This window comes from Hemicordylus capensis, chromosome 2 (assembly GCF_027244095.1).
Source record: "Hemicordylus capensis ecotype Gifberg chromosome 2, rHemCap1.1.pri, whole genome shotgun sequence".
NCBI classification, from domain to species: domain Eukaryota; kingdom Metazoa; phylum Chordata; class Lepidosauria; order Squamata; family Cordylidae; genus Hemicordylus; species Hemicordylus capensis.
Window position 1 is genome coordinate 258,508,930 of NC_069658.1, and position 27,132 is coordinate 258,536,061.

Consider the following 27,132-nt stretch of genomic DNA (forward strand, 5'->3'; position numbering starts at 1 on the left):
AAAGGGAAAGTACCACACCGAGGCCTGACGGGAAAGTGGCGGTGTCAGAGAGCCAGGAAGGGTGTGTCTGTTTGGAACAGGAAGAAACGCAGGCGAGGTGCCTCGGGCGGGGGGAAGCCAGCCCAGCTGCCGTGTGAGCTTCGGTCAGCCGAGAGGGTGAGTGAGAAGGGGGCGACTGGGAGAGGCTGGGGTTTGCAAGGTAGTGCGGTGTCGCTTGGGGGAGAAGACGCGCAAGCTGTCTTTGCATCCTCCTAAAAAAAAAAACACCCATAAGTAACGGCCCTGCTCCTTTTTGGCCCCTTTCAAGGCAACTTGAACTGTCTTGGCTGCAGAGCCAGCAGCCCCACTTCGAAGGGTGCTTTTGCTTTGCTAAGGCTACTCCGTACTCCTCCGGTCTCAACCCACTAGTCCTCATTGTGCTGCTGCCTCCCCGGGAAAGCTCGTGATTTTGGCTCCTGTGATTTGTAACGGATTGAAGAATTGGAAGGGAGAAGGCGACATGTCCTTGGCTTCGATGTCGCCTGGGGAAGCCAATTCCCGGCCTCCGGTGTCTTCCTCCACTACGCCCGGAGGAACACACAGCCTGCAGGCACATGCGGGGACGTTTATGCCCAAATGTTCTCTCTCAGTGGGCGAATGCACGTACGACACGCAAAACGCGTGCACTGAGGAAGTGTTGAATGTTGAAGCCGGGTGGGGTTTTGGCATTGGCGGCGCCTATTAGGCATTGTGAAGCTGGAGCCATTTCTTTCCGTGTTGAGAGGCAGTGTACCTCTGCTTGGGCATAGCCAGCAGCAGCAAGTAAACAAAGTATTTGTGATGCACGTCAATGAGTGTGGTGCTTTATTTGAGAGCACAGGTCCCTGCTCCGAGGAGCCTACAGTCTAGAAACGACAGGAGGAGAGCTGGTCTTGTGGTAGCAAGTATGAATTGCCCCCTTTGCTAAGCAGTGTCTGCCCTGGTTTGCATTTGAATGGGAGACTAGAAGTGTGAGCACTGTAAGAGATTCTCCTTAGGTGATGGGGCTGCTCTGGGAAGAACAGAAGGTTCTGAGTTCCCTCCCTGGCAGCATCTCCAAGATAGGGCTGAGAGAGAGACTCCTGCCTGCAACCTTGGAGAAGCTGCTGCCAGTCTGGGTAGACAGTACTGAGCTAGATGGACCAATGGTCTGACTCAGTATAAGGCAACTTCCTTTGTTCCTATGAGAGAAAACAGAGACAGTGGTAAATCAGGGAAGGATATGTTTCACTTAGATGATGAAGGTAGGCATCTAAGGTATATGGAAGGTAGGTAGAATATGGAATAAGGCAAGGATTCTCACACTTGCTCCCCCCTCAACAAACTACAGTGTCAAAATAAAGAAGTAATAACCGATGTTGCAGAGAGATCTGATCAAGAAGGGGTGATTGAACCACAATTAGAGGTGAGATGTTCAAACAGGATTAATAAAGGGATTCCACCTAAAAGATTCTCTTTTGAGGCAAAAGAGGAGAAGATACTTGAATCCATAGATTGGCACAAAATAAAAGGAATACCTGATTCAGATGCACATAAGTGGGTACGGGCTGCTAAGGAAAAGATTGGTACATATCGATTAGACTGTTACTTACAATTACTGCCTCTAAAAGAATGGATGTGCTCCATCTAGATGTAAAGGCTGCATTGTTATGTGGTGATATCAAAGAGGAGATAGATAGATATGCAGCAACCTCCAGGTTTCGAGAAGTTAGGTAAAGAAACTATTATGTGTAAACTACAGAAAAGTATATATGGACTTAAACAAGCAGCCAGAGCTTGGAGTGGTAAACTAAATCAATTGCTTCTGAAGAAAGACTTAGACAGGGAAAAGCTGGTCCTTGTCTGTAGAGTAAAAAAAGAGATGGAAGATGGACACACGTTCTTATATATGTATATGACTTACTGTTTGTCATCAGGATAAGAAAGATTATGATGAGATAGTAAAGAGTTTAAATAAAAGCAGAAATTAAAGATTTGGGAGAAATATTATCTTGGGATACAAATAAAAAGGCGAGATGATGGAAGTTTTATACTCAGAGGCAAAATATAATAGAAGACTTAGCTGAGTGTCTTGGTTTAACAGAGGCAAATGAAATGAGTACTTGGGGGAAATGGGTTTCTTAAAGGAGAAGGAATCCAGTGAGTCTGTGGAAGCAATGAAAACTACAGAATGGGAATTGGAAAGTTACTGTTAATTACAACTGTATTGCATCCTGATATTGTAGCAGCAGTTGGAATACAGTCATGCCTCGGCAACTGTGAGGGTTCTGTTCTGGGAAAACCTTGTGGTTGATGAATTCACGTTTGATGAACAATTGGAAATGGGGTTAGGGGAACTGCAGTCGCGAGAAGACCAAAAATACAGAAAAAATGATAAATATTTGCCCCAAATCACCCTGAATCCCTTTAAATCACCAATAGTCAGCAAGTGGGGGGGGACCTCCTGAAAACCACTCTTAATCTCCAAAAATCACACACACACACAACCTTACCAAAAAAGTCACCAAACCACCAATACTTGGGCCGCAGTTGGCGAGACCTGTCACAATTTCCCAGTCATGGATACTCAAAACTGTGATTGGGAAAACCACAGTTGGTGAGGGATGACTGTGCTGTGTAGGAAAATGAATTCACCAACCAAGAAGGACTTAAAATAATTGCACAGTATTTAAAGGGCACAGCAGATCTGGAATTAGTACTGGCAGCATGTGAGCAATCCAGGTTAGTCGGATGCATGGTTGCCAACTGGGCTGAAGATAGAGATGACAGAAAGTCAACTAGTGCCAATGTGTCTTTCTATGGAGAAGGAGCAAGAAACAAACTATTGTAGCTATATCTTCAACCAAAGCTGAGTTTATATCTGTGGCACAAGTTATTTGGTTGCACCAACTTCTAGAAGATTTTGGAGTAGTTTCATTGAAGCAACTCCTGTCATCCATCCCAATTCAAGGTGGCAGATGCATGGACATTTGAGGTGCCAGTGGGCTAACTTATGAACCGCCTTACCGATTTGAACCAAATTTGCCAGAGGTGTAGGGACACATAGGGATGGCTCAACGGCGTAGTTTGTGATGACATCATCTACCCCAATTCAAGATGGCAGAACGTTTGAGGCTGAAGTGGACTGACTGGTGAGGATGGTAATGATCAATGAAGATGATAGTGAAAGGAAAGTAGGCAGATTAGTTCTCACCAGAACAACTTGTTTTATTTCATGCTTGGGTTCACGTTCTGTGGCTGGGACAACATTGTGGTTCAGTCTCAGCTGATGTTCAGGTGTAAGCACACTGTGAATTAGGTTCAGGTCTAAACACGGTGTCAAACATAACTTAAAAAAACAAATAGTCTCAGGGAGAGACTGAGAGTGAAGTTGTATAATATGAGGAGATGACACCGACTGCCAAGATTCTAACATCTGTGTTTCCTAAACTTTTCCAGGCCTTGCTGGTGCTAAGATGTTCTTTACCTGTGGCCCTAATGAGGCCATGGTTGTCTCAGGTAAGTGCTCCTCTTTCTCTCCCTTCTGCTTACCAAATATCTCAATCTCAATGAACCATTGCTCCAAGTCTAGCAACTTTTAGGTGCTCGGAGATGCCAGGGAACAGATTGTATTCCTCTTCCCTGCAATTCTCTGTCATGCCCAAAGTGGAACCTCTGCATCTTCCTCAATGGACAGGTTGTCCCCACATCCAGCTGTTGTACATTTTGCATTGGAAAACATGGGCTCAACACCTCCAGATTTCCAAAGCTGCTCTTAATCTTGGCTGGAGCTTTGCCAGACAGCAGGCTTTACTGCGGGATTAAGAAGGGTGAAGTACTGCGAGTTACAGGGCATATTGGATATTTTGAATTCCCCCCCCCAAAAAAAAGATGAAAAAAGATGATTTTTTTTTTTTACCCCAGACATAGATCGGGCTAATCTCCAATGCGCAACAAAAAACCGGAATTGTATATGGAGTGCTCTCCGATAGCTCACAGGGACTTCAGTGTAAATCTGGACTATATGTGAATGCACAGTTGCCCTTACATGATGACACAAAGTAAAATTGCTGTCTGGGGATGGTGCGGAATTAGGTCCCTATGTAAAGGGGTTCATTTTCCAGCAGCCTTTTCCAGATGTTTTCCAGAACCCTGAACAAGTCAGACCCTGCTACGTCCACACGAACCTGCCGCAAATGCTCTGCTCATTTTCTGAGACTCTTTTCTGGGTCCCCCCAAAGGTTAGATAGGTGGCAAATGGAGAAAGCGTTGTGGCATATTCTGTCTGTGGAACATTCTTCCCTGGGAGCTTCTCCCCTGCCTTCATCTTATGTTTTCCCAGGGCAGGTTGAGACTTTTTGTTTGTTTATCCAACTGCATTTTGCTAATATGCTCTGCTATTCTGCTGTTTCTCAAGTGTTTGATATCTATTTTTCTACTGCCTTAAAATATTGGTTGTAAGCTGCCCAAAAAATTGTTTAAGCTGAAGGGAGAGGTATTAAACACTTTAAATAAATAATACAGTCATCCCTCGCCAACCGCGGTATTCCCCATCGCTGTTTTGAGTATCCACGATTGGGAAATTGTGACAGGTCTCTTCAACTGTGACCTGAGTATCCTCAGTTTGGCAAGATTTTTTGTGATTTGGGGGCGGTTCCGGTGTGATTTTCGGCGGCTCCCCTTCACTCCTTTTGCTGAATCTTGGTGATTTCAAGGGATTCCAGATTATTTTTGGTGAATTGGGGGGGGGGGCATATTTTCTTTATTTTCCGGTCTTTTCGCAGCCATGATTCCCCAACCCCCTGTTTCCATTGCTTTTCAATGGCTCGCCAGCTGCGAATTTGCCAGCCGTGAGGTTTTCCCAGAATGGAACACTCACGGTTGACGAGGGATGAGTGTATAAAATATTGCATAAAGAGTTATTAAGATTGATGAATTGGGGTTTGTTGTATTGGGTTTTGCTGTTTGTGTTTAGATCAAGGTTGTTTGGCATTGTAAACTTGTTTTAATAAAGAGGGTTGGGTGTTGTTGTTTTTTAAGAGTGATTAAGTGAAGTATCATGGGTCTATAATTTCAAATGGGAGAAGGGTACTCCTTGGTGGGTGGAGGCCCCATGATATATAATTTCCTAATGTATCATTGCTTCCCCCATAAATAAGTGACCCTGCTCCTCTGCATCTAATCATAATTGAGGAGAGAGACTTTTGAGGGAGGTAGTATAGCCTATCAGGTAGTATTAGATGGTCAAAAAAGGTTGCAGCACAGCCACACCACCAAATCTCCACTTGTATTATCAAAGGCCTTCCTAAAGCCCTGTTTATCCTCTTTTGATCCACCTCTTTCACCATCCTCAAGGTTAAGAGGTTAATTCAGATTCCAAGGAAGAATGGGATGCTCTCCTAATAAATTTCATTTGCTTCTCAGCACCTGATGGGGTAATCGGCTTCTGCCATCTAGCAGCGGTGGCTGAATCTAAGCATCTTGTGAGAAATCTCTGTTCATTGGAGATCTTCACATGCAGCATTAACTTATTCCTTTCCCCCAGGTTTCTGCCGCAGCCCCCCAGTCATGATAGCTGGTGGCCGGGTGTTTGTGATGCCCTGCATCCAACAGATTCAGAGGTGGGTTGTGTGTGTGTGTGTGTGTGTGTGTGTGTGTGTGTGTGTGTGTGTTTGTGTGTTTTGCACCATTGGAAAGTGTGGGGAAATCCTGACAAGGCAGCTTTATGTTGTTGACATGACCATATCTAATTTAATTCATATAATTGCTGGTCCCAGGAGCAGCCGTTGGTGGGAAGGAGTCTTGTGGGCCCTTCAGAAACATTACCGGGACATTCTGGAGGTTTTGCTTGCATTTAAAAGGAAGTCGGTTACCCTTTTACATGCTGAGATATCAGGGAAGCTCGGTGGAAGGGCATCTGCTTTCGATGCAGAAAGTCTTGGGTTCAACCCCTGGCATCTCCAGGCAGGGCTGGGAAAGACTGCTGCCTGAAACCGTGGAGAGCTGCTGCCAGTCAGTGTAGGTAATGCTGAGCTAGATGGACCAAGGGTCTGACTCAGTATAAGAAGGGAAGGAGCAGACTGGGGTCTCGCAAGAGCTCGAGATCTCACCAGGGTGGGGAAATTGTACGCCTTTTTAACGGAGTGAGTTCCTGGCTGCTTGCACTGTTGCTAGCACCCCCTTTTCAACCCAACTTGCTGTTGCTGCTGAATGGCTGGAGCGAGCCCTGTCAGTTTGAGTTTATTTGAGCCTGCCTAATGCTTTGGGGCTGGGCTGGACGTTGGAGATTGTGCGCTTTTGCTGATAAAAGTAAAGTGTGCCGTCGAGTCAGTGATAAGCAGTGTATTAATATACTGCATTTGGGGGTGTGGCCACAGATCGGCCTATCATAATACAGCAGCTCACATCGATCACCAAACATCTGTAAAAATATTGTTTCAATCCAATCTGTTCCTCTTTGTTCTTTTTGTCGCTGCCGATGATCTCAGTATGCTCACAAACGGACAGATTATCCTTTCAGAGCTCCAATATGATTAAGCAACTTTTTGCTTCCTCTTTCTCTGCTCTTTCAAGAAGCAGAGGGAGCTGAAGAGAAATGGGGGCCATGGGAGTGGGGGGTGGGGCTGTAGATATAATCTTAGGTTTCAAAGTAATTGGTCATTTTAACGCCTGCTAACTTGGCAAAGAGGCACCTTTTAATGTGGTGATTCTCTTTATTTAGCAGGGGGAGAGTAACTGGCCCCATCCACCCCCAGCACCATACCTCCAGTGACTGTTGCTGGTGTCTATCTTATGTTTCTTTTTAGATTTGAGCCCTTTGGGGACAGGGTTCTAATTTATTTATTATTTCTCTGTGTAAACCGCCCTGAGCTATTTTTGGAAGGGCGGTATAGAAATTGAATTATTATTATTATTATTATTATTGCAGGGACATTTGGAAAAACAAGTTAGTTTAGTGAGTGTCACTGGAAAAGTGTATAGAAATTGGATAAATAAATCAAAAGATAAAATTTTTGGTAGGCTCTGTTCAGCCCCCTGGAGGTGCATATGAATTGAATCTGGCCTAGGGATGTGCACAAACTGGTGTTCCGAGGTGGGAGGGGGTACCTTTTAAGGAGCAGGGAGGGTGCCCACCCCCCCACCCCCGCTGCATTTCTCCCACCGACGTTGTCACCAAAACCGCTGGCACAGGGCTGCTGCATACCTCCTTGCAACCCCCGTTCAGTGCTCATACTGGAAGTGGCCAGTGTGCGTGCGGGACATGCAGATGTGCACTGGCCACTTCCGGTATGACACTGACCGGGGCAGCAAGGAGGTATGCAGCAGCCCCACAGCAGTGGCTTTGGCAACAGCACCGGCAGGGGAAACACGGCGGGGGTGGGTGGTGTTGGGCACCCTCTCTGCTCCTTAAAGGTAAGCCCCCCCCCCCCGCCGCTGACTGTCCGGACACCAGACATTCGGACCAGTTCATGCACACCCCTAATCTGGCCCGCTTCTCCGTTGAGTTTGACACCCCTGACCTAAGCTATGGATCAGGAGATCCTGGTTTACCTCTCCCTTCTGCTGTGAGATGAGTAGCCAGCAAGCCACAGTCCCCCTCCCCTCATATTTATATTAAGGAGAGAAGACTGGCCAGGCCAATGAGTGTGAAGAGCTCAGTGACTGATGGGAGGGGCTGTGGCTCAGTGATGGAGCATCTGCTTTGTATGCAGAAGGTCCCCGGTTCGATTCCTGGCATTTCCAGGTAGGACTGAGAGAGACTCCTGCCTGAAACCCTGGCGAGCAGCTGCCGGTCCATGTAGATAAGATGGGCCTAGATGGATCAGTGGTCTGGCTTGGTCAAAACTTGCAGCTTCCTGTGTTCATCTCACGAGCACCTGACACTTAGTGTGTTAGGTACTGGGGACCCAGGTTTCCCAAGGACTCCTGTTTGAACTTGCCCGTGCCTTGGGATTCTCGGGGGATCCCTGCCTGCTGAGATCAGGTGTGTGGTGGTGACTGAGGCACAGGCTTTCTCAGGCATGGCATCCTGCCTTGGGAATGCCTTTCCATGATCCACATGGCTTCCCTCCGCCTTAGACATTTTAGATGCAGAGTGAAAAACAATTTTATTTATTGTCTTATTGCCTGCTGCTTTTTTAAGGTGTGTGGTGTTGCAGTGCTTTTAATGTTTATCCCTTGGACGAAATCAGGGTGAATAGTATCCTATTTGCAAACGGGGGGCGGGGGGGGGGATCATAAAACCTTCAGTGTTCTACCACTCCCAGGTCAGGATCACCATCAGTGAGGTTTTGTGCCCTATGATGTTTTGCCCAACATCCCCTCACAATATTGTTTAAAACTGCTGTTTTTACCAATATGGACATTGGATATTGACAATTCCTATTGCATTGAATGTTTCCAGCAAGTGTAATTACCCCTAGTGCTATACATGCAAAAAGACCTCACAAAATGCTTCCCTAATACTGTAATCGCCCTTTATATATATATATCCATAGGTTCTCAGACCAGAAGCTGTTCCTTTCATGTCTTGTGGGAAAAGGGGCATAGAGGCTGAACACACAAGACGTTTCCTACATTCGTAACAGAACAAGGGCTCACTGTTCTTAATTTCTCTACAAATTGTTTGGGGGCAAATAGTACCCCACGGATACCACAAACCTCCTGTATCAGTCCTGTTCTGGGGTAACAAGTACCCTGAATTACCCAACCACTTTTAAAAAAACAACACAAAAACCATAGAGTTTGTTTTCTCTGCTGATGCTTTGTATTTTCTTAACTGCTGCTACTTGTTTTTATGGTTTTGTGTTTGATGCTGTTGTTGGAATTGTTGATCTGTAAACTGCTTCGAAGTTGGTATAGTGTACACACACACACACACACACACACATATTTTAGTGTCAATAAATCAGTTGCTTTTAAAATTGGAAATTCACTTGCTTTTAATGATATCTCATTAAGTACTGAGGACCTAAGATGCTACCCTGCTTGTGCTTTGGCTTTTGGTATTTCGTGGTGACAATAGTCCCTGTAATGACCCTTAGGTTGTATCTTAGATTTTGGCTACCATAGGTGGCACCAGGTGGGCAGTGAGTGCTGCCCCCCCCCCCAAATAGCTCATCCTCCTCTTGCCTCTGCATTGGTGGACCTGTGTTTCCTTGAAGGAAAGGCCCTTTTCACCTGGCTTGCTTTCCCCTGAAATGCCCTTGGCTCCTTCTGTCACCCAGTCTTCTTCTGGTGTCACCACTGCTGGTTGCTGATCTCGCTGTCTGCCACCAGCTGCAGCTCTTGTTGCTGCTCCCATTCTCTAGCCCAGGGATTCTCAAACTTGGGTCCTCAGGTGTTATTGGACTTCAACTCCCATAATCCCCAGCCTCAGTGGCCTTTGGTTGGGGATTATGGGAGTTGAAGTCCAATAACACCTGAGGACCCAAGTTTGAGAATCACTGCTCTAGCCCATCTAGAGAACCAACAGCAGGCAGAGGTGCTGTGGAAGACACAGAGATGATGACTCTGTGTCACATATCACTGATATGTGGCACATATCAGTACCCAGAATGACTCCTGGCTAAAGCCCACATTCTCACACATGGCTTCTTTTCAGGTTTTGTTTTGTTTTGTTTTTAAATGGAAATACTGATGTGTATATATGAACAAAATCATGTCCAAAACAGAAAAGTCAGATATATTTTTTTAAAGGACTACATGCTCAATCAAACAATAAAAAAGGAAAGTCGTTAGACAATTGTAAATAAAACTAGCCTGATCCAGCAGGGCTGTTCTTATGGTCTTATGTAGCTAAAAGAGAGATCAACCATACACCTCCCTTACAGTGGTGGTACCAGGAAAAAATGTTACAGATACAAATACAACGAATATTTATATACCACTTGTCAACAGGAGTTCCCAAAGTTGTCTACATAGATATGAATGAATAAATAAAATGGCTTCCTGTCCCCAACTGGCTCACAATCTAAAAAAGAAACAAGATAGACACCAGCAACAGCCACTGGAGGGATGTTGTGGTGGGAATGGATAGGGCCAGTTGCTCTCCCCCACTCAGTAAAGAGAATCGGCAGTTTAAAAATGTGCCTCTTTTGTTCAGTTAGGAGGGTTAGCAGCACAGAAGGGGCGAAGTGCATTTCTGGTTAGGCAAGCTGTATCCCAAATATTTGGCTTCTGAAACAAGAATGGGGGCAGTGGAGCCAACAACTTGTCACTCCCGCTCCCTAAGAGCCATTCTAGGACTTCCTATTGAACACTGACAGAAGGTATACTCCGATTCCAGTATATGATGCGCACACCCCATTGCTTCTGTGATGTTTCAGCTGAGCCCGCATTTCCATCCCAGAGGTGCTTAAAATGTGTTCATATATCACCATTGACAACACATGGACATTGTATTCCAGACTTGGTTAGTTACTTAAACTAACACAATAATAACATGGCTTACGACTTTGCATGCATACTAAACTTGTGGTGCTTTCATGGCAGCGCATGCATAGTCAGGATTGCTTAATATAGCACAGTATTGTCATCTCTTAACTACCCCTGTTCTCTCAATCTGGTAGAAGAGGAGTTGAATTTATTCAAACTGTTTAATGCATGCTAAATGGCTATTCTAATCTGTGTGACAGCAAGCCTGGAAATAGATTATCAGTCTTAGGGCTGCAACGTTTACAGTACAAACTTATGGATGTTTACTCAGAAACATGCAGAAGGTCCACTGTATTCCATGAGGCTTAGTCCCTAATATACGTATTTAGGATTGCCGGCTTAGTTAATGGGTTAGATTCATTGATTAAAAATACTTGGACAACAAGGCACCCCTGATCTTTAAAAAATCTGTTTGAGTAAATGGAATTTGTTACAATATGTAGTTATAAAAACTGCAGATCTAAAGTGTTGGCTTAGAGTAGGCATTTCTCCTATTATTATTATTATTATTATTATTATTATTATTTCTTGTTTACACAGTCAGACAGGTGTTATTGACTGGTTTGTTTTATCCAGACATCGAGTCCTTCCCAAGGACCTGGGGTGGCTGAATTTTATTGTTAATTGTTATAGATATAGTCGCAGAATATAGGCTGTTCCCAGTAAAGCTGCTTTTTGTAATTGGCTGATGGTGATTTCTGTGGCCCCTATGGTGTTGAGGTGCTCTTCAAGGTCTTTTGGAACTGCACCCAGGGCGCCAATGACCACTGGGATTATTTTGGTCTTTTTCTGCCACAGCCTTTCAATTTCAATTTGTAGATTTTGTATTTGGTGATTTTTTTCTATTTCTTTTTCTTCTATTCTGCTATCCCCTGGTATTGCTATGTCAATTATTTTGACTTGTTTTTCTTTCTTCTCGACTACAGTTCTATCTGGTGTATTGTGTGGCAGATGTTTGTCTGTTTGTAGTCGGAAGTCCCATAATATTTTTACATCTTCATTTTCTTCAACTTTTTCAATTTTATGGTCCCACCAATGTTTGGCTACAGGTAGCTTGTATTTTTTGCAGATGTTCCAGTGTATCATCCCTGCTACCTTGTCATGCCTTTGTTTGTAGTCAGTCTGTGTGATCTTTTTACAACAGCTGATTAGGTAGTCCACTGTTTCATTATTATTATTATTATTATTTTATTTTATTTTATTTTTCCATAGCTTTTATTCTTCACTGCCTTGTGAAAAGGTGATATACAAATATATGAACTATAAAACAGCACGTGCAGTGACAACACACACACACACCATCTAAAAGCAAAGAGAGTGCACGTTTTTCATCAAAGCCACTGATTTAGTAATAAACTTGCACAGATTCATTCAGTGAATTGATTACGTCTGGCTTGGTTAATCAGTGAAGACTTATTTAATCAGATGATAGCCCTAATTAAAACTTGTGATTAATAGCCTAACAGTATAAGTTTAGTGGTGCTTGTTCTTAATGAAGCGTGCATAGGATTGCAAACTATAATTACTTTAATCAAGTGGCAGCCCTAATAATTGTCCTGAATAGATCCACACAGGATGCAACAGTGTGGTGTGTGCTGGGAAGTGGTGCCCAAGTGCATGTTTGGGAAAAGGGAGAGATGATGGAATTTTTCTGACTCTGAAAAGAGACAGGTTGGCCAGAAACCAAGCAGCTGCTTGGTTTGTATCTGCCATTAATGCCCTTCAGTCTGCGGCCCAAATGTGAAAGCCTTCCCGTTCCCTTCACTCTCTTTTCCACTCCTGCAAATCTAAATTTTGCTTCTTCAGCAAGGAGATCCAAATTGGCTATCACTATTTAGGACTTGAATACTGAAGCCATAGAAGAGTGGCTGTAGCTCAGTGAAAAGATCTTGCCCTGGAGATCAGTCTGCAATACTGGGCTCGATGGATCAATGGTCGACTCTGTATAAGACAGCTTTATATGTTCATGTTCATTAACCATGCTTCTGTGGTTAGCTATGGCTAACCATACTAGCTCAGTGAGCTACAGAAGTGAAAAAGATCCATTCAGTATAAGGAAAGGGACTGAAAACAAAGCATGCAGTATCAGAACAGTGTTATATACATCTGTGGTGCACCCCCTTTTTTAGAATATTGTGCCTCGTTCTGGTGAACTCATCGTATAAAAGAAAAAACACGTAGAATGATCAAGGCAAACTTTGAAGCATCTTTGGGGGATGGGGTGTAAGCCATTAGGATACTTTAGCTGGGAATGTGCTAGTCCTGCATTTAGACTGTTGGTCATTATTACCTCCTTATGGCAGTGGGTTCCAGAATTTGTCTGCAGCAAAATGGAGCAAAATGTTCTTATTAGATGATTTCCTGCATTCCTGTAGTCGCTTACTGCTGAGCTTGACAAATCCCAGACGCCAGGAAACTTTGATACCTAGAAATGTAAACGTGGTGCCCAGACTCTGTTACTCAAACACAGTTGTTGTCGTTTGTCCCAGGCAGTCCTGTTTCTGTCCTAAGTATGTTAGTTGTAAAGAGGATGAAGATAAGCTCATTTACGCTCGCCATCCACAATGTGTATAACTAGATCCAGTAATTTTGTCAAGTGTCCATTGTCTGGCTCTTAAATTTTTCAGCTGGCTCCTAGATCCAAAGAAAATTTGTCAGGGGTTGTCTTACTCTACAGGCTGTATCTTCAAGCTGAACAACGAGATTTAGAAGCATACTTCCCCTTCCCCAAAAGCAACCACCACCTCTCAGATACCAAACTTTACTCCTGCTACCAGATTCTGCATGAAATTGTGCTTAAACAAAAAATAAGCAGTCCTGCTTGTACAATCTGCAATCAGCCCCTTAAAGGGGTTTCTTTTTGTCCTGTAAAAACAGGAAACTGCCAAAAATATACTTGGGAATCATGCCAAGTGCATCTGGAAGGATGAGGTTTATACAGAGGAAATGGTAGGAGAGAAATCTAATAAACCAAGTTAAATCCATGGGTTGGATTCATGGTGACATCATACCCGGTCCCAGACTTCCAGCACTCTGAAACTGAAGACAAAAATGATTTAAAGTGAGGAATTCTCAGTGAAAGAGAGACAGTACGTGTGCAAAGTTCAAAATGGAGGGATGGTGATGAGACACTACCAGTGCACATGATTTATAAATTAGAATTTTATAAGCAAACATAAGCAGAAGGAAGGTCTCTGCCCCAAACAACTTGCAGTCTACTGTTAGTTTGAGGTGAGGCAGCTAACAACAAGGACAGAGAGAAGCAAGGATAAACAGTGGGTGAATGTGGCCAAATGCAGAGAGACATGTGCTTCGTTTCGGCTGGAAGTTGGGATTAAGAGTCCAACTAGATGTGTTCAAGAGGTTTGCTCTGAACTGAAGTGCCTCTTTGTTGTGTTGAAAGTGGCCACCAGTCCTGACTGAGGAAGTGGCATGAGGGAAGAGGGGCAGGTTTAACTCTTGCTGTGCCATTTTCCTGCCGAAATCTACCCTCATGCACTCACTGGTTATTTTCTGCACATTGCTGCTTTGGGGGTAAATGACTGTCTGGGGGACTTCCTGCATGAAAACGGTACAAGAAGAAAAAGTTAACCTCACCTTACATTGCACTCCTGGCCCTCCCCATGAAAGTAGAAGCAACATAGGAAGCTGCCTCCTACTGAGTCAGACCATTGGTCCATCTAGCTCAGTACTGTCTACACTGACTGGCAGCGGCTTCTCCAAGGTTGCAGGCAGGAGTCTCTCCCTCAGCCCTATCTTGGAGATGCTGCCATGGAGGGGACTTGGAACCTTCTGCATGCAAGCATGTAGGTGCTCTTCCCAGAGCGGCCTCATCCCCTCAGGGGAATATCTTACTGTGCTCAGATGTAGTCTCCCATTCAAATGCAAACCAGGGTGGAACCTGTTCAGCAAAGAGGACAATTTGCTTGACTAACAAGCAGAAGGTTGCCAGTTCGAATCCACGCTGGTACCATATCAGGCAGCAGAGATATAGGAAGATGCTGAAAGGCATCATCTCATACTGCACGGGAGGAGGCAATGGTAAACCCCTCCTACTAAAGAAAACCACAGGGCTTTGTGGGCGCCAGGAGTCAACACCGACTTGACAGTACACTTTACCTTTACCACAAGCTTAGCTCTTTAGCATATGTTTTGTGTGAATATGTAGTGTACTGTATTGTGACCCTATGGGATTAAGCCAAATGCTTTGATAATCAGATGCTGGTGACCAGGGCTGACTTCCTGCATCTTGCCCTGCTTGTGAGATTTTCAAAAGCTTTATCTTTTTATTTGAATGGAATCGTGTTTGCACAGTGCTGTTACTGGGAGAAGAATTGCATCCTTGGGGAAAGGAGGACTAAGCTCAGAATTGCTGTTACTGTTCCTAGGATTCCAACTAAAGAATGAAGTTGCTAATAAAACCACTGTTTGTTTTTAATTGCTGGTGCTGTTTCTTCCAGTCTAGTTCCCCTTGTTGAAAATGAGTGAGGGGTACAAAACCATTGTCCAGGATAGATTAAAATCAATTTTTAAAAGCTGGATTTCTTAAAAGTAAGAGAATAATCAGATTTTTATTGTTTTAAAAATGCAATTGGGGTGTGTGTGTGTGTGTAAAATATTGTTTTGTTTTATACTGCTTTCCATTAAAACAATCTCAAGGCAGTTTACAAAATATTTAAAACAATATAAGACTATAAAACAGGTACACAATACAAATATTAGAATGGGATATAAAAATACAAATGTAATTAAAATTTTAAAAATCATACACAATAGGACCATAAAATACAGAACAGTAACAACAAAAACACTCATCTAAAAGCCTGGGTAAAAAGCCAAGATTTCACTTGCTTTCTGTATATGAAGTGTTTCTTTTTTAAAAACAGCCTTTTAAAAAACCTCAGTTAAAATGAAGCCTGCAAACATTTTAATGCCTACGTTTAACAATCTTTGAAAACAGAATCCATGATCCTTGTGTTAATTGCATTGACCCAAATCTAGCTCACGTCAGTTGTGACTGTGTCCCATTTAAGCCCATGAAACAAAGTACCTGGGACTAACTCAAGAGGGGTTGCTTTAAAAACCTGGTACATTTTCATTGTCACATCAAGCACTCTTGTTCAGAGAATTCGTGAATTACAAAATGAAGAAATTCAGTGTAAATGTCCAGCAGTTTAAAACATTAAACTTGCTTTCAGTGATAAATCTTGATGATTGAAATACATCCACCAGGCCACTGTTTGATAACCCCACCAGTGGCTTTCTAGCTGACACTGCTACCGGCCTTTTCCAGAGAATTTAGACTGATTGAGGACCACCTGTTGAAAACTGGAAATGTTTGGATGATAAGACGGGGTGGGAAGATTGATAAAATTGATAGAGGAAAATAAAACAATGTTGTAAAACTCATCTTAGTTGAGAGGCATGTATTGGCGTGAAAGGTCTGTTTCTTCAACAACTCTGTACTAACCCCTTTCACTCTCCTCAGGATCTCACTGAATACTCTGACCCTGAATGTGAAGAGTGAAAAAGTTTATACCCGGCATGGCGTCCCTATCTCAGTTACTGGCATTGCCCAGGTAACAGGTTGTCAGTACCACACTGAGGGTTATCACTGGGGAAACTTACAAGGCAGAAGAGCAGTGCCTATAGAGACAGATGCGTGCATTTTTTAATCTCAAGTGGCACAGCCTCTACTGGACCTATTTTTCTTTCTACTCTCCTTCCCCCTACTCCCAGCGATATTATCAGCCATAAGTTTGGCTGCCTCAACCCCTACCCCCATGCTTTCAGAATGCACAAGAGCTCCCACTTCCAGACAGTTACAAAAACATGCCTCAAGTCAGCTCTGTCCCTCAATTCCCCCTCGCTACCGTGCTGCAATGTTTCAGTGTAGTATCTGCCTAGCGTTGATTCTCACTGAATGATCTTTGCTCTGTCTTGTGGCCAGAGGCACAAGATGCCCTTTGCCATGGCAACTGTCTCCTGCAGTGGTTGTCCTGGGAACAAGGAGAAAACCCCTTCCTCTTAAAGGGGGAAGCATCCACAGTCTGATGCATCACTGAAACTTGAAGAGGGATGCAAGAGTTAGTAGAGAATGAAGGTTATCTATTCTCTTAATTTCCCTCTCTTCCCCTGGCATAGGTGAAGATCCAAGGCCAGAATAAGGAGATGCTAGCCGCTGCTTGTCAGATGTTCCTGGGCAAATCAGAGGCTGAGATTACCCATATTGCCCTGGAGACCCTGGAGGGGCATCAGAGAGCTATCATGGCCCATATGACTGTAGAGGTGAGGCTGCCTACATGCATCTTTACTTCCCCCTGCTGGAGGGGGAACATTTTGGTCATTGTATATTTATATGAGATGCTGCCCCCTGCTGGAACATGTGTGAGAGACCTCCACAGCAGCTTCAGTGTCCCTGATCCTGGAGATGGGACCTGCTTCTTTAAGAGTTCCTGGGCAGGGAACGTATTCTGCAGAGGTAACTGCCTCTGGAAACATTTTCCGGTACTAGAATGTCCTCAACAAATGGAGAGGGCAGGTGAGAAGGGGAGTAAACTTAGATGCCTTTTCCAAGCTGGTTTGGATTCTGATGTCTGAGACATTCCCCGTCCTCTGACACACATTGTTGTCTCTCTTCGCCCAACAGGAAATCTACAAGGACCGACAGAAGTTCTCGGAGCAGGTCTTCAAGGTAGCCTCCTCTGATCTGGTCAACATGGGAATTAGTGTAGTCAGCTACACTCTCAAAGACATCCATGATGACCAGGTAAAATGGCTGGGGTTAGATTGTATTCCTTTAATGGGCTAATATGTTTTTTAAAAAGAAAACTAGGGCTGCATTATTTAGTCAATTAATTGATTTGATTAATTGATATTTTAAATACATAAATAAAAATATGTTTACATGTTTTATCCGCTATTCATATCTGGTGAATTTTTAGCTTTTAACTGTTTTAATTTGTAACTTTAATTTGTTTTCTCAGGTTTTTAGTTGAAAATATTTTTGGACTGTCTTAATTGTTTTTTATTCTGTTTTTATGCTTGTACTTTTAAACTGGGAGTTTATCTGGCAACTATGTCTGAATCAGGTGGGAGGGTGCAGACTCAATTTGCAAAATTTGGCTTTCTCTGGAGCTGAATTTTGGGTCAGGTTTTTGTTTAGTGTCGTGTGTATATATGCACCTCTGATGGTTACTTCCCTCTCTTGGCAACTGCAGGATTATCTTCACTCTCTGGGGAAAGCCCGAACTGCTCAGGTGCAGAAGGATGCCAGGATTGGAGAAGCTGAAGCCAAGAGAGATGCAGGCATCAAGGTGAACCGAGGGCTGATTTGGAAGAAAAGGAACGAGGCCCTAAGGCTTCCTGGTGGACCTCCTCTGCTAATCTAGAGCCTTGGTCTCTTGATTCAGGGTTTTCTTTATTTACTCTTCAGGGGCCCACCATATGGTGGCTGTATCTGACTGAGTGGGCAGGAGCTACCGCTCATGCTCATTTCCCTTCCCAGCTAGCTTGGAGGAAGTGATACATTATGCAAAACCCCTCCTTCATAATTAAACAGCTCGCACTTCCCTAAGCAGGGATTAGTGCTTTACTGGCATGTTAAGTTGCGACACAACATTTTGCAATAGTCAAGCATGGGCCAGTTGAAGCTTGAAGTTTTTAATAATGCAAATAGGAGAGGGGGCAGAAGAAGATTGGTTTTCAGGCTAATGGTGTCACAACTACCACTCACTCTGCAGCGAAAGAGCCTTTTTCTTACTGTGGTTCCACAGGGGAATTTGACATTCAAAGCTGTTTTCCAGGCAACAGGTGATAGGTTTCCTAAATGTAATCTATTAACTTGCTTATCTCTGAGATTTCTGCCAGCTCCTCTTCTGTCAATATCAGTGAAATAGCACAGGGGAGGATGGTGGATGCACACAGAGATATTTGAAACATCACAAGAACAACCCTGCTGGATCAGGCTCAAGGCCCATCTAGTCCAACATCCTGCTTGGCTACAAATGGCTTCTAAGAAGCCTTTTGCGCGCACATGCGCAAAAGGCTTCTTAGAAGCCATTTGCAGCCAAGCAGGCAAAGGGGCGGCAGGGAGTTCTCCTGCCGCCCGATTTCTAAAAGGAGCAGTTTGCTCCTTTTAGGAATCGGGCGGCAGGAGAACTCCCTGCTGCCCCTTTGCCGGCGGCAGGGAGTTCTCCTGCCGCCCGATTTCTAAAAGGAGCAACTGCTCCTTTTAGAAATTGGGCGGCAGGAGAACTCCCTGCCACCCCTTTGCCTTCTTAGAAGCCATTTGCAGCCGAGCAGGCAAAGGGGCGGCAGGGAGTTCTCCTGCCGCCCCTTTGCAATGGGGCACTGGGGAGAAGGGGGCAGCAGGGGTCTTGGGGGCGGCATGGGTCTTGAAGGGGGCGGCAGCCAGCCGAGTGGGGTTTTGAAGGGGGCGGCAGGAAGGTATCCTGCCGCCCGATTCTGAATACTTCAGGAGGAGCCACAGCCAAGCGGGGATTGAAGCAGGCAGCAGGGAGGTATCCTGCCGCCCGATTGCTCTAGGAAATACGACGTGGTTGTTGGGAGGGGTAAGTAAAGCCCCCCCATCCTTATTGGAACCCCCCACCCCAGTGCCGGACTGCAGCTCCGCGGTTCCGTGCACACCCCTACTCCCCTGCAACTGGTACTCAGAGGCATCCTGCCTTTGAGGCTGGAGGTGGCCCACAGCCCTCAGACTAATAGCCATTGATAGACCTCTTCTCCATGAAGTTATCCAAACCCCTCTTAAAGCCATCTAGGTTGTTGGCTGTCACCACATCTTGTGGCAGAGAATTCCAAAAGTTGATTATGTTTTGTGTGAAAAAGTACCTCTGTTGGTTGGTCCTAAATTTCCTGGCAATCAATTTCATGGGATAACCCCTGGTTCTTCTGTTATGTGAGAAGAAAAAGAATTTCTCTCTCTCCACTTTCTCCACGCCATGCATGATTTTATAGACCTCTATCATGTCTCCCCGCAGTCATCTTTTTTCTAAACTAAAAAGCCCCAGGTGTTGTAGTCTTGCCTCATAAGAAAGGTGCTCTAGTCCCCTGATCATCTTGGTTGCCCTCTTCTGCACCTTCTCCAGATCTACAATGTCCTTTTTTAGATGTGGTGACCAGAATTGTACGCAGTACTCCAAGTGTGGTCGCACCATAGTTTTGTATAAGGGCATTATAATGTTAGCCATTTTATTTTCAATCCCCTTTCTAATGATCCCTAGCATGGAATTTGCCTTTTTCACAGCTGCTGCACATTGAGTCGACACTTTCAACGAGCAGTCCACCACAACCCCAAGATCCCTCTCCTGGCCCGATAGCTCGGGTCCATCAGCGTATACTTGAAGTTGGGGTTTTTTCATCCCAATATGCATCACTTTACACTTGCCAACATTGAACCGCATTTGCTATTTTGTTGCTCACTCACCCAATTTGGAGAGATCCTTTTGGAGCGCCTCACAATCTCTTTTGGAATTTCACTACTCAAAAGAGTTTGTTACAGAATATATATATATCCTGTTATCTGCCACATGGGTACCCAAGAATTTGCACAACTTACATTACATATTCTAGTAATGCATAAAAGCAACCATTAAAATAATCCCCAAGAAAAACAAAGGGAGAACTACCTTATTCTGTGTCTAACCACTGGATAGTCCACTCTGAGCAGTGGCTTTCCCAGGACCGAAGCAGAACTCTTTCCTAGCCCTGTCATCTGGTACTAGTGGTCGAACTTCAGACCTTCCTGTGTGCGATTGGCTGAGCCCTTGTCCCTCTTCTCTTATAGGAAGCAAAAGCCAAGCAAGAGAAATTGTCTGCTCAGTACTTGAATGAAATCGAAATGGCCAAGGCCCAGCGGGACTACGAGCTGAAGAAGGCTACCTATGATATCGAGGTGAACACGAGGAAAGCTGAATCTGACCTAGCCTATCAGCTCCAGGTGAGGAAGACTTCATGATGGAGAATGGTGGGCAAGCAGGGGATATGTTCAGGTACATTTGCCACGGCACAGACTGAGAAAAGAGTGTTCTTGGTGGTGGCTCCTCCTCACTTCTGGAACCCTCTTTGCCTTATTCTTGACTTATGACCCTGCTCCACCAAGGTGACCCCTGAGTGTTCTCTGTGTCCTCTACATATTTTAGGTAGCCAAAACAAAGCAGAAGATTGAGGAACAGAAGATGCAGGTGATGGTGGTGGAGCGGACCCAGCAGATTCAAATCCAGGAGCAGGAAATTGTCCGTAAGGAGCATGAGCTGGAGGCCAAAGTCAAGAAACCTGCAGAAGCAGAGCGCTACCGACTGGAGACACTGGCTGAGGCTGAAAGGCATGGGCGTCCCCTTCCATCTTTCCCTCACCCTTTCCTTAGCAAAAGCTGTGTGTGCTCTCTTTCTCTCTTCCCCTCCGGTATCAGTGGCTAAAGCAGTTTCCCCCTACACACATACCAGAATGTTTGTGCAGCTGGGCTACACAATTTCACATTGAAGTGGGTTGGGGTGGAGCTGAATAATCAAATGCTTCCGTGCATTTTTGTAAAAAGCCCTCCTTGCACCTAGAGCATAACTAGCATGTCAGGAGGTTTTTCACATGCAGGAACATTCAAACCATCTAATCGCAAGTGTTACTGCCCAGTTGCTTATGTAGCACACCAACAAATCACATGGGGGTTCTACTCATCTGATTCAGTCCTTAGGGCTATTCTACCAAAGAACAGATTGTGCAATAAAGTTGCTTTTGGACTGTACTATTTCAGACTGTAGATGGAGAGAGGTTGCAGACTGTCCCATTTTTGTACTGCAGGTGGAGAGAGGTTGAATTTGGCTACCCCCCGCCCCATTTTTGGCTCCCCCCCACCCCATTTTTGTACTGCAGGTGGAGAGAGGTTGAATTTGGCTACCCGCCCCACCTACCCACCCCTCTACACATACAAAACTAGCATATCAAGGAGCTGGCTGAGCTACAATTCTTCTGCTTAATGCCTACTCTTCTGTATGCATGGGAATCCAGCTCAAGAGTTACCTAGGTGGCAACTCCCCTTTCTCAGTCTCAGCTCCCAACTTCTCCCCCACTCTTTGTCCTTTATAGTTCCCAGGAACTCACTCACTGTATTGCAGGCAGCCAGGGCTAAGGGATGTGGGATGTTCTGAGCTGAGCTCCAGAATATTATTCAGCTTCTCTGTATATAATGGACAACACTACACCCTTGGCTTGTTTTAGCCCCATCCATCTTGGTTTTGCCCTCTATTTTGAGAGGCACAAAGTGGTGGAAAAGAGCTATGAAGCCACCCTTGAATGTTGGGAGCAGGGCACAGGTGTGTCATCCTCCTTTCTTCCCCCACAGGACACAATTGATCATGCAGGCTGAGGCTGAGGCCGAATCGGCCAGGGTGAGTGTCTCTCTGTGTGTTGTGCAGGAGGAGTGCAGTGGTGGAGGCCGAAGGGGAACCATATTGCATTGATGCTCCATTTTAATCTCTTTCCTCTTGTCTTTAGTTGAATGGTGAGGCTCGGGCCTATGCTATTGAGGCCAAGGCCCGGGCTGACGCCGAGCAGATGGCCAAGAAGGCAGAGGCCTTCCAGCAGTACCAGGAGGCAGCCATGGTTGACATGCTTCTGGAGAAGCTTCCAGAGGCAAGTATCCCCCAAAGATGGAGACTGTGCCCCAGTCAGCCTTGCTGTCCTGACGAGAAGAGAGATCAGTGATAACAGCAACAGCTAGGAGAGATTGAAGAAAGTCCTAAGCGGGTGTTTGTTAAGAACCTGCCCTCTGTTTCTGCCGTGTGATAGGGCTATAGCGACCTGCAGTCACAAGCAGCAACAAACTTCACACTCCAGGAAATATATTTTTAGTTGAGACTGGAAATCTTGTGCCATGAAAACCCCCAAACTTGCACCATGAAAACTAGAATTCTGCTTTCAGAATAAGCTATAGAAACATATGTGCATCTTTGCATAAACATTCCAGAAGCGTGTACTTTATTAAAAACTTGGTAATTAATGGGGGAGGGGTGTAGATTATAGCAGCTTTTTATGTTGCAAGGAGCAGTCAGGTGGCAGAAGGGATAGGTAAAAACCTGCTGACCAATTCATTGGGGGCACCCTTTTTAGACAATTAAAATGTTTTGAATTAGTCAACTAAAGATTGCAGGCCTAGGTTTTTTGCTGCTGTTTTCCTTGGAAACCCAAGCCCTGTTCAGACTTTATGTTGTATGAGTGCACAGATGTCTCAACATGCATACATATTTTTGTGTACCTGTACCTGCATTCATTTTAGAAATGAAGTTGGATGCAGGTCCCCACAAATGCATGGTACAGATAGGAAGTGTACTGCTGTACCTGCATTCAACATAACATGTGAATAACTGTACCCACATACAGGTCAGTACCTGTATACACTGTACACTGGTTGTATGGGTGTTGAACATAACCTGTGAATAGGGCTTCAGACACTCAAGAATCTGTCCAAATTGCCAGATCCTGTTGCCAAATACCAAATCGGTGTCCAGAAAACTCCCAGTTGATACGTGGATATTCTACACCTGTTTCCTTCCAGGTGGCCGAAGAGATCAGCAAGCCCTTGACTTCAGTGAAGAAGATCACCATGGTGTCAAGTGGGACTGGGGATGTGGGAGCTGCCAAAATGACTGGGGAGGTGCTGGAGATCATGAACAAGCTGCCAGACACCATTGAGAAACTCACTGGCATTAGCATATCTCAGGTACCAGATAGAGCTGCCGGGTTTTCAGGGAATTGGGGGAGATACTTTGTTCCCTAGGCATTGGCAGCTGTTTGTAGGGGGAGGGTGTACAAAGAGTCTTGCTGGATCAGTCCAAGGTCTGTCCAGCCCAGCATCCTGTTTCCCACCATCACCCACCAGAAGTGTCTGGGAAGCTTACAAGCAGGAATTGGCATGCCCCTTGCCCTGCTGTTGCTCCCCGGCAAGTGGTATTTAGAGGCATCCTGCCTCTGAGTCCGGAGGTAGTATGTAGTTCTTGATAGACTTGCCCTCTATAAACTTGTCTAATCTGTTCTTAAACCCCTCTAAGCTAGCGGCCATCACCACATCATGTAGCAGTGAATTCCATAGCTGAATTGTGTGAAGAAGTCCCTCCTTTTGTCCATCCTAAATCTCCTGCCATTCAGTTTCTTGGCTGAGCCCTAGTTCTAGTGTTGGGGGTGGGGGGGGGGAGGAATGACATTTTGAGCTGAGAGTGAGAAGCCAAACTCTCTCCCATCCAGCATGGGCTTGTTAGTGAGAGCTAGCATACTGAGAAATCCTCCATTAAAGCCTTGCCTTAGTCATTAATTTTCTAGGTGGCCTTAGGGAAGCCACTGAGTCTCCAGCCTTTGCAGCTGGGGAAGATGGGAGTTGTGGTTCAACAACATCCTGAAACTCAAGGCTGAGAATACCTTTTCTAGCCCCATTTTGTCTGCTCTGGCAAATGGTGGTTCTCCGGGATCTCAGGCAGAGGATCTTTTCTGAGATTGGTTAAAATTAGGAGCTGCTAGGGATTGAACCTGGGGTCTTCCATATGTCGAGCGTGTGTTCTTCCACTGAACTATGCATCTCACTGGCACCAGTCTGGGAACTGGGAGCCAGGTTCTGCAGGAGGAGGAAAGGTCACCTGGGAAGGTTCTTCTTAGAACCAGTTTCCTGATTATCCATGGGGAAGATGGGTTTCTAGGAACCACAAATACTTCTTTCTCCCCCTTTCTGTACACCAGTGAAATGCAATGTGTGGCCATTCCATCTGTGTGCCTAGGATTGATGGCCTTGATCTGTTTTTCTTTTCTTGCCAGCAGATAAACCAGAAGAAGCCAGGACGAATGAACTAAACGCTGCAGATTTTGGGGGGTGGGGAGGAGCCATTCCCTAGCATGAACTCCCATGAACCTCATCTATATGTATGCATATATAGAGGTCTTCCCCATCCAGAGCCCTCTCAGATCGCCAAACTCATGGACTGAATTCTTGCATGTTGGCCAACAACACTTCACTGCAGAGATCTGTCACCTTGCTGTACACCCCTTGTGACACCCTTGTGTGTATCTTAGAATATCCTGATATTGAGTGCCACTTGTAAAGCTTGATTCTGCTGCTCCCATCCCCACCATTCCCACTTCGATTCACAAGCACCCTTTGTCAGACCACTGATTTCAGTTCTTGCTCTGTTGTCTGGATGCTCTGGTCACTGTCACTCCAAAAAGTTATTCTTCTCCAAGAATTTAAGAAAGGAGCTGCTTCTGGAATCGCTGAGAAGGCAACAGGAATGTAGTATGGATGCAGGTGAATCTGAGAGGCCTGTTTTTTCCCCAGGTTGGCAGGTACTGGATGTTTTGCCACAAAGGTTTGTAAGAGTTGAGAGTCAGAGTTGGCATAAAGTGGTGGGGTTTTGATGGTATTTCTAAGGCATTGCTACATGTGTGGAAACGTTACGGAGAAGCAGTTTTGCGTTCTTGCCTGATGCTTATGAAGTAATTAGTGATTGTCAAAGATGCAGCCCTTGCCTAGTCATAGGACTGGAACTACACCAAGCTCTCTGTATTTTTGCTTGCCCAAAACATCCGTGCCAGTTCGGCCTCCTTCTCTTTTTGTGCCATAGTTGATTCCTAAGAACTAAGCTTCCTCAAGCAAGGTCTCTCTCTCACTTTTTAAGGTGAGCTTATAGCAGCTTCCTTGCACTAAACTAGAAGTATTGAAAATCAGACAAGCAAGTACCTACGAAAGGCACATGTCACACTGTCTGTGTTGCATTGATGACAAGTGGGTGACCATAGTGAGATGAAAGTTTTGTTAGGTGTGCATTGCAGAGGCCAATGTGGACTGATGAATCTTTACCCCCCTCTCTTTAAAATCAATATCTGAATGTGCCTTATATCTGTTTAACAACCATACACTACCGCCACCGCTCTCATTGCTGGAAGAGGGGGTGTGGAGACACAATCATAGGCTTCTTAACTGGAAAACACAATCAGGAAGGTCACACGGGGGCAGGTTCATTTGGCTTGTACCATTTCAGGTTCTGGGCAGGGATGGAGGATTAGACATTGCTGCTCGTGAAAACCTCGGCCCAGGTCTTGCCCTAGGTTTCGCTATTGACATGCTAGTTTTCTGTGTTTGCAGGGAGTTTTCACATGGGAGAGCACTTGAACAGGAATCCTCCCATGGGCATTCTGAAGTGGGCACTCCATACACACAATTCAACGGCATGTGTAGTTCAGTTACACTGCTTAAAATGATTGATGAGAGAAGGTTGGCCCTCTGAGGAGTGACTATTCAAGCAGTGAAAATTGGCTGTGAATAGTCCCATGCGCGCATGCGCACTCACTTCCCCTTGCTCCATTCGGAATGGGTGCACTGTAGTAGAGAAAGTATTGAGAGTCTCCCTTTTCTGCTGGTCGCCAGTAACCATCCCTTACACTTCATGATATTATGAGCCATGCCTAAGCTTCCTGGTCTTGAGCTGTGGGCTCCCCAGTGTTGCTTTTGCCTTTTGTCTTTGCCCTGAGTGTCCCAAGCCATGAGTGACCCCTGCTGCTCACTCCTTGAATGAACCATGCTTGATATTACTGCAGTAGTTCTATGGGGCCAAGATGCCATACCCTGTAACTGTGATGGAGAAGCACGTGTGTGTGTGTCCTCCAGCTCTTGCCCTGCTTGCTGTGTCGTGAGGCCTCAGCACGGTGCCTTGTCCTAAGAGGCAGGAATTGCCCATTCCTCCTCCCTGCTACTGAGATCCTCGGCTTATAATAAAATCCAGGATTACTGCCTTTGATTGTTCTTGTTTTTGTGTTTTGGAGTCGTGTGTGTGTGTGTTTTTCAGTTTGGGTTTAAAAATAATCTTTCACTTTTTTTTTTTAAGGCTCGGCGAATCTCCTTGTCCCTTCTTCAGTCTAAACCCTGAAAATACATTTCTGCAATGTGTGTAATTCTGATTTGTTATAGGTGGGTATTGGTGGAACTGGGAGAGGTGTGTGTGTGTGTGTGTGTGTGTGTGTGAGAGAGAGAGAGAGAGAGAGAGAGAGAGAGAGAGAGAGAGAGAGAGAGAGCGCATGCAGAAGCCATGTCCTCTTGTAACCACTCATTATATGTTGTCCAGATTGTTTGTGTAACGAGGATTAGACTTTTGATGCCTGTCTAGCCTGTTTTATGGTCAGCTAGGGGCAATAAAAACAGTCAAGTGCTAATTGGTTAGATGTAATATTTGAAACTCACTTCTTCTGCCTCCCTACACTGCCTGTTTTAACCCTCCCAACTCTTCTATTTCCTTGTCAGTAGCTGAGTTGATTGTGATACTTCACCTGTCAACAGAACAAGTGTGAACATCGCATTAAATGGGCCAATAGCTAGGGAGAGTTTACGGGGAGAACAGTTTAGAATACTGCACCCCTATGTATACTCACTTGGGAATAAGTTCCCATGGAGCTTAGTGGCACTTGTGTCTGTGTAAACATGCATAGGATTGGGCTGCATGTATGCCCTTACTATAATACTGGGATCAGAGCACTGTGACTTTCCCCAGACCCCTAATTCCTGAATTTATCTCTGCCCCCCACATCCCCTGCATAGGATAGGAGATCATAACCAAAGCCAAGGAATCCCCACTGCCATGATGCTGTAGCCGTTGGTTCTGAAGAGCATTGTGGTGGAGACCACAAGCAGAGGGGATGATGCACAAT

At 45.0% G+C, this 27,132-nt stretch overlaps 1 protein-coding gene across 4 annotated transcripts; it reads left to right on the top strand.

Moving 5' to 3' along the window:
- FLOT1 (flotillin 1) lies at positions 1 to 26,223 on the top strand. Of its 4 annotated transcripts, none has more exons than XM_053288103.1 (13): positions 1 to 156; positions 3,457 to 3,516; positions 5,543 to 5,618; positions 15,923 to 16,013; positions 16,579 to 16,722; positions 17,084 to 17,203; positions 17,655 to 17,750; positions 20,243 to 20,395; positions 20,598 to 20,779; positions 21,794 to 21,839; positions 21,946 to 22,083; positions 23,006 to 23,170; positions 24,253 to 26,223. In XM_053288103.1, the coding sequence occupies exons 2-13, from the start codon at positions 3,474 to 3,476 to the stop codon at positions 24,286 to 24,288; spliced, it is 1,290 nt and encodes a 429-aa protein (XP_053144078.1). In that variant the 5' UTR covers positions 1 to 156; positions 3,457 to 3,473; the 3' UTR covers positions 24,289 to 26,223. The 4 variants fall into 4 exon arrangements, with proteins under 4 accessions (XP_053144078.1, XP_053144080.1, XP_053144079.1 ...); XM_053288105.1 differs by having other exon boundaries at positions 24,256 to 26,223; XM_053288104.1 differs by lacking the exon at positions 1 to 156 and adding an exon at positions 1,403 to 1,423.
- The last annotated feature ends 909 nt before the right edge of the window (positions 26,224 to 27,132 follow it).

Excerpts from the sequence above, each read along its gene's own strand:
- FLOT1 (XM_053288103.1), top strand. The coding sequence starts at position 3,474 with ATGTTCTTTACCTGTGGCCCTAATGAGGCCATGGTTGTCTCAG. Across the intron at positions 20,780-21,793 it reads ACACTGGCTGAGGCTGAAAG|GACACAATTGATCATGCAGG; the intron begins GCATGGGCGTCC and ends CTTCCCCCACAG. Across the intron at positions 22,084-23,005 it reads TTCTGGAGAAGCTTCCAGAG|GTGGCCGAAGAGATCAGCAA; the intron begins GCAAGTATCCCC and ends GTTTCCTTCCAG.